Here is a 12,767-nt window from a genome sequence, read left to right on the forward strand (position 1 = left end):
GGGCGAGGGAGTGGGGAGGGGAGGGGGAGCAAGGTGCAGTTAATCCTTAAAGTATAACAGACTCCTCTCAGGAAGTGTTTTAGCACAAGACTAGAGACAAGGCTGGAGATGTATTTACGAATACCAGCAAGGTCGGTGAGATGTCACCGGCCAACAGAGCCACAAGGGCAGAGGAACACTTCAAACAAATCAGACCTTTAGTATTCCTCATCTCCTGACACCCTCCCCAGAATTCTGCCTCGTGCTGAAGGCTGTGATGTCAGGGCTCCAAAGCACTGCTCTTCTTTCAGACCGCAGATCTGCTTGTGCTGACTTTACCTGGCTCTAACGATGCGCATTTTAGTCATCTACACCTGAGCTATTTGGGTGGCACCTCCCTTACGCCGAGATGGAATGAAGCACATCCTACAAGTGCCCGTTCTTTTTTGGAAGAACCTGCTCAAGTGAATATGGGGAAATAAATCCCTCATTTTAGAAAGCGGTTCTGAAAATTGAGACTTAGACATCTGTTAGACTTTCACTGTATAAAAATGTACAGTGGCTTTATTGACATGTACATTCCATTATGTTTACAGCTGCGAGATATGAGGCACACTCAGTATTGCACTTCATTAAAATTTCAGGCTCAAACATAACCCAGAAGTTTAAATGAAACTGCTGTTGTAACTTAATTCTTATACAAGACAAACATTGATACCTTTATATACAGCGTGATACTTGTTACATTTATGCCTTCCTAACACAATTGTTTTTTTTTTAATAACAGTCTAGGAAATAAACCAGAATATTCTTCTTTCCCATCCCCACTTGTGATGCGTTACAATTGTACAAGATTACAAAAAGTCAGTATACAATAATCAATATTTTTTTTTCCTTTCTCCTGAAAGCCAGCATCATTCATAGTCCACAGACACACAGATCCTTTAATAGCAATTATTTATTTGTAAATGTTCAACGTTTCCTAGCCAATGACTGTAATGGCCACATGCAAACACCTCACAACTTTTGATGTCTCGGTTCAAAAAAAAGTCAATTTCTCACAGCAAGAATTATGTACAAGGTTTTGGCATCCTTCTTGCACTGCAAATTGTTCCTTTTACCTGGGTTATGAAATGGTCCCGTCCTCATCCCAACCGGACTTTATTTTTAGGACATTTGAGGGATGAGGGCACCTGTTTTGCTCTGCTTAAAAAAGGAAAAAAAGGTAGTCTAAAACGTGTGAGCATTTCTGCAGACCCCACAACCCAGAGCAAATTCTTCACCGGTAGGTGGATGGACAACGTGAAGTGGACATTCGGTTCCTTCAAGTTGTTTACCTTTGGGACCTACAGTCAATATAAGGGAGAGGGAAAAAGAGGGGATCAGTGCTTGTAGGCTCAACGGAAGCGAACATACCATCTTCAAAAACATGTTAAGTGAAAGTAATATAGAACCCTAGAATCGCCAAGGCTGGAAAAGATCTCCAAGATCATGCAGTCCAGCCATCCACCTGCTGCCAACATTGTGCGCTGCGTTACTTACAGCTCCATGAACATTTCTGGGCCTTTATTATTGATTCCTTAGAGCTCAGAAGGAACAGCAGACAGAAAGGGGATTTTGCACAAATTCAAGCTAGAAGTCTAAATGCTTAAAGAGAAACAGCCATTCGACTTGATCAAGCACTGTTAGCTCCCTGTGAGCTGTGACACGCACAACTTGAAAGGCCAAATTACCGTGTAATTCAAAGAAACAGAAAAGGCACAAAGTTTACACGGAGAAGCAACTGAAATAAATTTCATCAAATCGATATTGTGGGGAAAAAAGTAACTGCACAATCTAGAAGCAAAATCTTTTATGTAAGCATCTCAATGAAAAGCGCCCTGTGCTATTCGTACAAATTATCAGCCAGGAAAGGTAAGGACATCCGTTGGAACCAATGACTTATCTCACAGTTCCACTAGGCACGTTTGCTTTGTGAGAATACTACCTGCAGGACAGTGGGGGAGTTCTTCCTTCGGGATGCTCGTCATTCTTTGGAAATCATCATGGCAAGCGTTGCAAAAATGCGTTGTCCCGAAACAGAAAAATACAGCAACCGAGCAGCAGTAGCGGCATTTGTACTCGAGGAAATCTGTACCGTGTTTGGGACACATCTAAACAGAAAGAGGATCAACACTGTTAAATGGAATAGCAGTGCTGTAACAATCCAAACAGCACATCTCTGCGTTCTGTAGTGCATACAGCATGTAGGGAACATAACTGTGAGTGACACTGAATTATCGCAGGGCTCTCTGAATCAGACCATCAGACCAAAAGGAGCTCGTCGCTTACCTGAGCCCTTGAAACATCGGAGCACGCGCCACAGATAAGCTCTCTCGGATCATAGTCATCTCCTTGCCCGGCCTCGGCATCACACCGAGCTTCACCGCCAAAATATGCCTATGTTTGATACAGGAACAGCAGGACGTTAGGCAGCAGACAACTGCTAACGGTCATTTTAACCAAACCAACCTCATGGGGAAACGATGAATAAAGGCCACTGCTGTTATTCAAGGAACATTCGGACCTCGTGTTGAGGGACTCGGTTTAGTGAGAACTATTGGTGATGGGCGGATGGCTGGACTGGGTGATCTGTGGGTCTTTTCCAACCTTGGTGATTCTGTGATTCTATGAAATAAGGTGAAGTGAAACACCCTTATTCCCTTCGCTGCCATCTTTTTTTTTTTTTTTACCAATAAACAGAATTCTAAATAGACATTTTGCTCTTAGCTTTCGGTCCTGTTAGCAGTTACAGTTAGGGCTGTGTGACTGTTAGAGGTTAGGGAAAGTGCTCTCAAGGCAAGCGTAAGGAAACAAAGATGTAAGCAGCCCACCCTCCCCAAACACTGCAAACAAAAAGAAAAGGGGCGTTTCTAAGGAATGGATGTTAGGGAGTTAGGTACCGAGCAAGTAGGGGAGTCAGGGACATGAGTGAACTGAAAAACTGCCCAGCAGTGAGCTAGAGGGGCTCAGTACTGCTCCTCCCTAGCATGTGGAAGGGAAGCCAGTCCTTTCATCTTTATTTCCAAATGGTGCATTTCCACCTAATGTAAAAATTATTGGTGTTTCCCTTGAAAATTTTAGCACGAAACTGCCTCACTCCATCCATTCCTAAGGGAAAAAGGAAAAAGATGGGAGCAAGATGGGCACTAAAATAAGCATAAGATGAAGGAAGCAAAGGGAAGGGTTCAGCAACAATCAAAAACTTTTCTAACTGTAGCCTTTAACCACAGATAAACAATATTTGTCTCTTTTCTGCTGATGGAGCAATCAGGGGCTGTTCCTGTAAGATTTTTCTCTTCTTGGTAGATTTCCTCTTTATTCATACACACGACACAGAGGTCAGCAGGCTAAACTGTGCTTTCTCTGCTCCTAGTCCTTTTTCATCCTTCTAACACATCTGGCCATCAGCGGCATGTCTGCATTCCAAAGGTACTCAAAATACTAACACCTGAATTTAGGCATGATCACTTAAGGATGGCAGTCTCCATAACCCCACCCTGAACAAACGAACTAACACTCACGGAATCACCAAGGTTGGAAAAGACCTCCGAGATCATGCAGTCCATCTTCAAGCTCCAGGGCTTCAATGTCTTTCTTGCAGTGAAGGGCCCAAAACTGAACACAGTATTTGAGGTGCGGCCTCACCAGTGCTACACAGAGAGGGAAGATCACCTCTGTGCTCCTGCTGGCAGCACTATTTCTGATATAAGCCAGGATGCCATTGGCTTTCTTGTCCACCTGGGCACCCTACTGGCTCACGTCCAGCCAAGTGTTGAGCAGCACCTCCTTCCTGAGGAGTGATCAGCCTTCCTGAACCCCTTTACCCTTCAGGACTGAATCTCAAGGGACCCTCCCTACCAGTTCAAAGTTTGCCCTCTGGAAATCCAAGGTAGCATTTTTGCTGCCCCTGCTCTTGACTTCACCAAGAATGGAGAACTCTACTATTTTGTGGTCACTCTGTCCAAGACAGCTCTCAGCTTTCACATCCCACCAGTCCTCCTCTGTGAACAGCAAGTCTAGCAGGGCACCTCCCCTGGTAGGCTCTCTTACTACCTGCACATCAGGAAATTACTTTCCATACACTCTAGAAGCCTCCTAGACTGTTCCTTCTGCACTGTATTGTATTTCCAGCATATATCAGGGAATTTGAAGACCCCCATGAGAACAAGGACTGGCAGTTGTGCAAGTTCTGCCAGCTGCTCGTAGAACGCCTCAGAGGCCTCTTCATCCTGGTTAGGTGGCCCATACCAGGATGTCTGCCCCGTTGGCTCTCCCCCTGATCCTTACCATTCCCAGCCCCAAACTCAACAACATCAAAACACTCTTATGGAGATCCATGCCACCACCCCTCCTTCATTCCTACTTTAAGGCCCTCTTAATGCTAACTGTCATACCTTTTTGCACTTGTAGCACACGTAATAAGCGTATCTGTTCATGGCATAGCCAGCTGGGTCATTATAGAATCTAACACCTGGTGTTGTGATGGCCTCACTCTTGTGCAGTCCTTCGTACTCCAGCCTCATGAGTGCTTTTCTCCTCACATCTTCATAGAGTTCTTTGATTGGATCAAGCAAGTCTTTTAATACTGTATGATTGATTTTGTTCTGGAATGAAAAAAGAGCTGATTAGAATTTCTTGCATCTTTATTGTAACAGCTGTAATAATTCATATTACAGTCAAACACAAGTAGCACAGTGGATGTCACAAGCACTCAGTGGATGCTTTAAAAAAAGAAAAAAAAGAGGCTGATGTGTTTCATTCTATTTGCTGCTGGAATGTTTCATATGGCCCTTGTGTTATTCAGAATCAGCAGCCCTTACAACAGACTGCAGCAAACACAAAGGGATGGTAAAGGGCACGTGACATGTTCATCCTGTCATGGGAATATCCTGACTTTGTGCTTTCTCCAATTTTGCTCCTCTTTGATCTATTACTCAGCAGTTAGGAATAATGCCTTCTAGTTCTCTGTACTAAGTATTAATTGTAAGCTATTGCCATAGAGTACCAGAACACAACACAAAGAAAGAAACTTAGCACGCAGAAACGCCTCACAGTTCACAGATTTAACATTCCTGCTTCCCAGCAGCTACCATATACTTCTGCTTATAGCAATTAGAATTTTGTAGACTAGCAGACAGCTTAACAATTTACACTGAAGGAAGTGATAAATATATTCTTCAGCTCTATCCTGTCACTGAAAAGCAAAGTGGCTTTGAAAAGGGCAAGGAAAACGGAGCATCCAGATATCTTGAGCATCAGATAGCTTGAGAGAATGTGAATTAAGATCACTTCCTCCCTTTTTCCCCTCAGCACCTACACTGCAAATGTACAAGCAGATGGTGCTAAGATGAAGACAGCATTTAGATAACAGCATTTAGATAACGTTTGCATTATGCTTACTTCCTAAGAGGAACCTTAATTCAGGGAACAGTAGGGAAAGTAAAAAGATTTGTCAATGACACTCTCTCTGCAGTGACATGAGAAGTTAAGGAAGCATACCCGTTGTACATTGTAACGAGCAATGTACCACTAAAATGTGAGAAGAAAAAAGAGAGAGAGTATTGGGCAACTTGTTGGATCTCTGCAGAAAGCACATAGCTCATTTACCTTGCAAATAGGACAGGACATAAACCCAAAGGTTATCCTTGGCCCAAGCCATCTGTTCTCGAGTACTCGCTGACAGCATTGCAAATGGAAAACGTGGCTGCAGTCCAACTTTAGGAAAAGAACAACATACAAATCAACACTGATCTTACGTTAACCACTAAAATATAAGTGCTCTTGGCTTTTAAGAGGCAACATATATGAAATAAAATTAATTTCCTTTGAAACCTGGAAGGCCTCTGCTTCCTTCTTAAAGAAAAGAATGAATACCAAGCACTTGTTAAAACTAACACTTTCACTCCAAGAAAGCATTTGAAATATATATGATGTACACTTGTTAACATCTCAGTTGTTTTGTAATCTATAAAATACCATACACTTTAAATAAACGCAGCAAACTAAATGTATAAACCTTCTTGTTTCAAGCAGCAGTGATACCAGAAAACAATGAAAGCATTTACATCCTGCACCATTACCACGTTCATTTGGAAACTCCTGAGAGTGTCATTTGAGGGGTTTTACATTTTAACTTCTTCCCCATTTAGTATTGCAAGCACAGTACTCATCCTAAAAGGAGGGAGAAAAGAATATAAACCTGGATAGCTGGCGCTGCTGAAAGTGCTTCAGTGAAACAGATCATACACATGTCATCAGCATCTTGTTTAAGAGTTGTGGCACTCTTATCACAACCATGCAAGCACGGTAAACAGTGCTCTTCGTTCTTAACGCCGCCACACGGATGGCCACAGGGATGTGTCTTGCTGCAGGCAATTTTCGCATACTCCTGTGAAAAGTAAGCAGTTGGTCTTTTATCCCCACCAAACAACGTGCTGACACAGTGCTACTTTTTGAAAGATTACTAGTTCGTGCAATTAGCTGTGATGAAAGAGTCACAATTCACCTTGCCCACTGCTAGAGCGAGGACTGGAGAAAAACTGCACATTTTGTGTAAACAAAGTAGAACTGATACCGTCACAAACCCATAAAGTATTATTCCTGAATAGCAATGACATAAAGGAAGCATATTTTTACATTTTAACATTTCATTTTGATACACAGAAAAGCGTTTGTCAATACTCTGTATTTTTACGTTCCTCTCACGTAAACACTGCTTGCCCCCTATTAATAGCTTTTAAAACATCTGCAGATTCTGGTCCTTCAGGAAAGGAAGGGCTGGAGAAGGTTTACTCAAAACAAGATCCCTTCTTGTTTTTCTTCTGTCTAACGTGTCCCATAATGACTGATACCTATTAATACACACCTGGCAATCTGTATCAGAACAAACACTTCCCACTGCTGATAATTCCGTCCCACTCCTACACCCACAGAAGCGACACGCCTCAGAACTGCTGGTGGTCGGTTTGCCTGCATCCACAAAAGGAAACAACAAGGAAGAGCTATCATAACGAATATAAGTGAATGATATCCTAAGACCAGATACCTGAATAACAATCACAAACCAACCAGATCAACAGCTCTCATACATTTAAAATGTTTATATGATTTATCCTTACGAGCTGAAATCAGGATCATCGCCCTAATTCTTTTTGGACAAATGCTCAGGGAAAAGGCACAAAACATTCAGGAAAGAGTACTTCTATTCAGAGCTGTGTTTTACCTGTCTGTTCTCTGAACTCCACCATAGCTTTCATAGTTTTAGAATCCGCTAATGCCATCAGCCAGAAAAGCTTGGTCCTGCCACAACCTTCGTGAAGGTCAACTTTGATAGCTTCTTCCTCCTCTTTGAATACCTGTTAGGTTAACCAAACAGATAATGAGTAGCATTTCTATGTTGTTCTCGTCATTCTCTTTGGATTTTGATCAGATGTTTTAAAGGTTCTGTCAGGTTTGTCTACTGCAAGCTATTTTAAATCTACACATTCTTTAAGTTGTCCATAATGGAAGAGGTCTTGTGGTTTAACAAGTAAAAATATTAGAAATTCACACTCGAGATAGCATGACTGAGAAGCAATAATTGCAGCAATGCACAACGTTTTCTCTCACTTAAAACCTACAGAGACTGCTGCTCATAACTGATATTTATCTCCAGTAGACCACGATACTAAAAGCAGAAGACAACATCAGAAATACTTTCACGTAATCAAGTCAGTAATTAATCCAAGTAGCACTGATAGTTATGGTCATTATGTGTCATCTCGTGGACTACATAATGAGTTATGTCACAGCACATCACTTTCACATAGATATGAAGTGAATGTTTTTAGCTAAAAATCAAGAAAATTCTTTAAAATTAAAAAAGTCATGAGATCCTGACTTGATGATCTCTTGAGGTCCCTTCCAACCCCTATGATTCTATGACTCATGAGCTCTCTCCTTTTTCCTTAGTTTCAAAGGTAGCTCTCTTGCTATTTACTTCACCTGCAACGCAACAGGAGTTAGAATTCCCTTGGGATGCACAAACTCAAAACACTGTCTTAATTTATACTGGATTCAGAGAACAAAAGCTGTAAGTGCTTCACAAAGGTTTTGCGTAGGCAGGTCACAGTAACTCCTGCCTTAACAGGAGAAGCAATACAGATAAAAAGTACGAATAACAGAAACAGAAGTCGGACAAAGAAAAAAGGAAACTAAGAAAAAACAGGCAATAGGGTACATGACAATTTCAATTTAAATGGAGGGGCTTGACATGAAAGATGTAAAGGTAAAGGTGGTGAATAAAGATTAAGAATTTAAACATGCTTTTAGAGGTGAATAGGAAAATCTGATAAGTAGCTGTTTTGGACAGATTAAAGGAGAGATGTGAGGACTTCTATGAGATAAGAACTTACTTTTATCAACTGTAATCTGAACAGGCTATATAGGAGAAATCAGAAAAATGAATGAGACTAGACTGTGTTGTGACAGGACAGAAGAACAGACGCATAAAATAATCTTCTTAAGATGACAAAAAAGGAAAATTTCAAATGGGGTTGCAGAGATCCATGCTAAAGATAGTATATAACAGATGTACAAGGAACTTCCACGCTCGATGTACATTGCAAACGCCGAGGCACCAAGGAGAGGATCCACAGATCTTAGTGCTGGTGATCTGATATTTCCATCGCACGCTCTGGGCTAGCTGACCCCTTGCATGACTGCCTGCTAGCAGCTGAAGGGCACTACGTATATCCCTGGATCTCTCTTTGTCTGCTTCACCTGGAAGGAATCTAGTTTAAGCTGTCAAAGGGCTTCCTTATCAGATCAAAGGTCAGGAGGGACGGTCATATCGGCATCAAAAGCACATTCCTAATTCTGACTGAAACACCCCTGTATACACACTCCAGCAGGGAGATAAGTAATGACATCCACTGAATTAATTCTATTCATAAGATCTATTGTTTTAGCCTCTATGCAAACATTCTCCCCTTTTCCTATGACTTCTTGAAAATGATCACAACAACATAAAAGAAATGCTGTGTCAAGAAAGAGGAGATGTTCAATAGCTTCAAAATCAACAGCACCTTCAGTGTAAATTGCAACGAGAAAAGGAAATATTCCAAAAAAAGTAAACTTTCAGGTTTAGACATCAATAGGATGAAAGAGTAGCATGAGAGAACATTAATTAGTAAAGCACAGGGCAACCTGCAAAAACTCAGCTGGGTAAGTCCAAGAGGAAAGACAGTTCATCCCTCAGGGAAAACAAACAAACAAAAATTCAGGAAGTTTTCAAACTTAGGGATAATGGCACCATTTCTGTGAGAGAAGACAGTGAGGACTGGGGAAATACTGAAAAATAAGAGGTGGCATAAGGGAACCAGTGGGAAAATTGGCTGTCCAGTGGATCTTTTGAACATTAAAAAGTAGAGACACGTCAAAACGAAGGGGTTCACAATGACTACAGTGCAATAGTAGTAGTAAAGGAGGTTTGGTTTAAAAGGAATAAAGAACTAAAGCATAATTGAGAAAGGTGTGCAGTTTCTAGAAGTTCCCTAAAACTGTTCCTAGACAATGTTAGAATGACAAAAAAAAAGCCGACGTAGCGTGAGAATTAGAATGAGGGAATGAGACACTGTTTTCAAATCTAATCCAAAAGATAACGGACAAGGGAATATAACTAAAATGGAACAAAGAATGACGTGAAAATGTATCTAACCAATTTTCAACATCAAACAGCATTTTCAGTTTTGATTCTTGCTACTCCCGCTTGCTCATTCAGTAACGGGGGGAAACGTAGGCAGTGCATACAGCACGATGCCATCAGTACCTGTCTCTGATGAGTTTTTGTTCGTCGATGGAGATGAAGGAATCGGTCACAGTCCGTACACAGATTTCCACAGGCGTTACACAGAATGATGGCAGCAGTTTCACCATCATCGTGGTTATCGCACATCGGCTGAAAAAGTTAAGAGGCATCTTTAAATAGTTTTCTCGTCATTAAATCCTTCATTTCCTTTCAGCATTTGTTCGTATCCTCCCCTAGCCCTACCCCTCTAATTTGTGATGGATGATAAAGAGCTTCTGTAGACTACTAATTCCATCGTTGGAACAATCAGCACCTAAATAACCACCTCTGCACACAAAGAGTCCCCTCTGATTCCACAACTATTTCCAGTATTCTTCATCTCACATATTGCATGATGTATTCCACAACAATGCCTTTGGGACACCGTTTTCAACTAGCCTGATTTACACTTAAAAACCTATTTATTTGATGTTAACACCGGGTTATGGGCGCGTTAATGGAACTGTTCGTGCGCATGCAAAATATTTACCCTTAATTACTATGACGTGGAATATCTAGATTGTGCAAAGACTTAATCAACTCAGAGAACACAGCTGAGGCAACAAGCTTCAAAATTCAGCATAAAATTACCTCACTGTATTGATACATATTTAACGCGACACCGTTTTTATTTTATGGTTCAAAATATCTCTAAAAACACCATTCAGTGACTTTGATTATGCAAATCCCTGAGTTTCCACTGTGCTCCAGAACATGCGGCTACCAAGATACTGCTCGTGCACCTTAGAATCCATTCAACAGCAATCCTGGGAGGGGGAACACACTTCATCTCAAGATTTGAACATCCTGGTATAAAAATAAGATTGGGGAATTTCAGGATGAGTTCAGCAGCTCGTATCTCTGCTTGCCTGTGTCTTGGCTGCTCCTGTGACATTTCCACTTGTTCAAATAAGCTCCAATTTCTGACTTTTTTCTCCCTATCTACAAACTAGACCTCCGTTCTGGTTTTCTAATCCTCTGCTGCTTGTTCCTGTGGAACAGCACAGGAAACCTGGGGAGTGTCCAATGAAGGGCTAGAAAGATGCTGAAGGGTCTGGAGGGGAAGATGAGAAGTGAATGAAGCCCCTTCGTGTGCTCAGCCCAGAGCAGTGCAGGCTGAGGGGAGGCCTGATGGTGGCTGCAGGGAGTGGCATGGAGATGGGTCAGGGGAGGGGCAGCTGGGGGTCAGAGGAAGGTTCTGAACCAGCAGGTATAGGCCAGTGGTCATGGCAGCGAGCTGCTAGAGTTCAATAAGTGTTTGGACAATGCTCTCAGATGTAGGGTTTGTATTTTGGGTGTTCCTGTGGGGAGGCAGAGATTGGACTCAGTGATCCTTGGGGGCTCCTTCAACTTGGGATATTCCATGATAAAAAATTCCATGATTAAAAAGCAACAAGATTTTCTACTTCTAAAGCTTTTTCATACCTAAAAACACAGCTTCATAATTTAATGAAAACTGAAAAATGTTGAGAAGCAAACATTTAAAGATTAAATACACGTCTTTGCTCAGAACTTTGCAGAGTCTTCTGGTCTTCAGGTTTTTCTCTCACTTGAGCAGTATTCTGTGCTGAATTGCAAAAGTGTACAGAAGAAAGCCTTTTCTTAATCACCTCAGAAACCTTTTTGGTTTTCATCCACCCTGAATAGCAGTAGAATTGCGACCTTATTACTGCTTTAAGTTGAAATTTTTGTTTTCTGAACTGTATTTGTCTATAAAATAAATACTTCAAACACATGTACTATTTTCATGGAGGACAGGAGCAACATTAGGACAAGCTCACCTTTCCCTATCACTTACGCTAAATTCTTTGAGTCCTGAATAAGTAAAAAATAAACACAAGCACATAAGTTTCAGTCTCACCATCTGTTTCTGCTGTCCATCCTTTCCCATCCATCTTCCTGAGGACAGTCTATCAACATGATCCTGATCAAGTACACACAAGGATGCTAGGGCCAGCCATAACTGTTGAAAGGCAAGGTAGAATTAAATGTTATTGAAAAACTGAACTAAAAATCTCAAATACAAGAAATTCCAACTTTTATAGATAAGAATAACACTGTTACTTGCAAGCTGTATCACTACCCGAAACCTCTTCCATGCAATACAAGATTCTTTACCAATATAAACCGAGCACATGATAAGACTTACTGAACTCTTGGAAACTAATCTGTTTCTTTCAATTATGGTCAAAACTATGGTAGTTAGCATAGAAGCAGTGAAAGATCAACCAGAGTATTTTATAAATTTGACAATTTGCAAAACATTCCCACACATTGCAGATTTTGTGGGGAAGAGAAAACCAAACAAAATACGGCAACTTAGGTCAATGTGATTCACTTCCCTAGTATTTGTATTGCTACATCTGCTACATTCTCTCCTCACCATAATGGCCATTTGAGATTAATTAGAAAGGGGTTGTCCTTCATGTTTTAGAGGTCTGCAGAGTTTGCCTTAGTTGGGATACAACGTGAGCTGTATAATGTGTACACTGTTTCCTGAGAAAACCCATATAATGGAATTCTTGCCAAAATAGAGGAAAGCTCTCAGATAGTCTCTTAATCTTTGCTTGCCATGAACTGATGTGTAATTGAGAAAAGCTCTTACTCTGGTTGTTGCAATGCACCTCACTGGTGATCGGTACTCTTCTTCCATTTTGGTCAGAGCTATGATGGTTTCAGCAATAGCATTCTTTGTCACACGGGACCAAGCTTCTGACAGATGACCCTGATAAAGAGGAAGATAAATGTTTTCATGTTAATAAAAACTGTAATATGTTGCCACAGACATTTACATCTAAAACTGAATTGCTACAAGCAATACTAAGATAGGATCTCAGGTTGAAACATAAAAGAGCATGTCAGGGATGACTGACAAATGATGAGTTTTCAAATCCAACACATCCGATAAAATTAATCTTCA

General features: G+C 41.1%; 1 protein-coding gene across 1 annotated transcript in view; it reads right to left on the bottom strand.

Annotated features, from left to right (window-relative positions):
* Positions 1-509: 509 nt before the first annotated feature.
* MYCBP2 (MYC binding protein 2) overlaps positions 510-12,767 on the bottom strand; it is a 169,279-nt gene continuing 157,021 nt past the window's right edge. Inside the window, exons 73-83 of the mRNA XM_065744087.1 lie at positions 12,453-12,572; positions 11,709-11,810; positions 9,830-9,958; positions 7,244-7,376; positions 6,887-6,990; positions 6,221-6,409; positions 5,629-5,736; positions 4,416-4,625; positions 2,311-2,418; positions 1,967-2,132; positions 510-1,325 (exon numbers count right to left, since the gene is read on the bottom strand). Coding sequence (XP_065600159.1) covers positions 1,210-1,325; positions 1,967-2,132; positions 2,311-2,418; positions 4,416-4,625; positions 5,629-5,736; positions 6,221-6,409; positions 6,887-6,990; positions 7,244-7,376; positions 9,830-9,958; positions 11,709-11,810; positions 12,453-12,572 — 1,485 coding nt within the window. The 3' untranslated portion in view covers positions 510-1,209. The remainder of the gene's footprint in view (positions 1,326-1,966; positions 2,133-2,310; positions 2,419-4,415; positions 4,626-5,628; positions 5,737-6,220; positions 6,410-6,886; positions 6,991-7,243; positions 7,377-9,829; positions 9,959-11,708; positions 11,811-12,452; positions 12,573-12,767) is intronic.

This window comes from Cyrtonyx montezumae, unplaced genomic scaffold (assembly GCF_038088225.1).
Source record: "Cyrtonyx montezumae isolate F1298 unplaced genomic scaffold, pur_monq_1.0 scaffold_3, whole genome shotgun sequence".
Taxonomy (NCBI): Eukaryota; Metazoa; Chordata; class Aves; order Galliformes; family Odontophoridae; genus Cyrtonyx; species Cyrtonyx montezumae.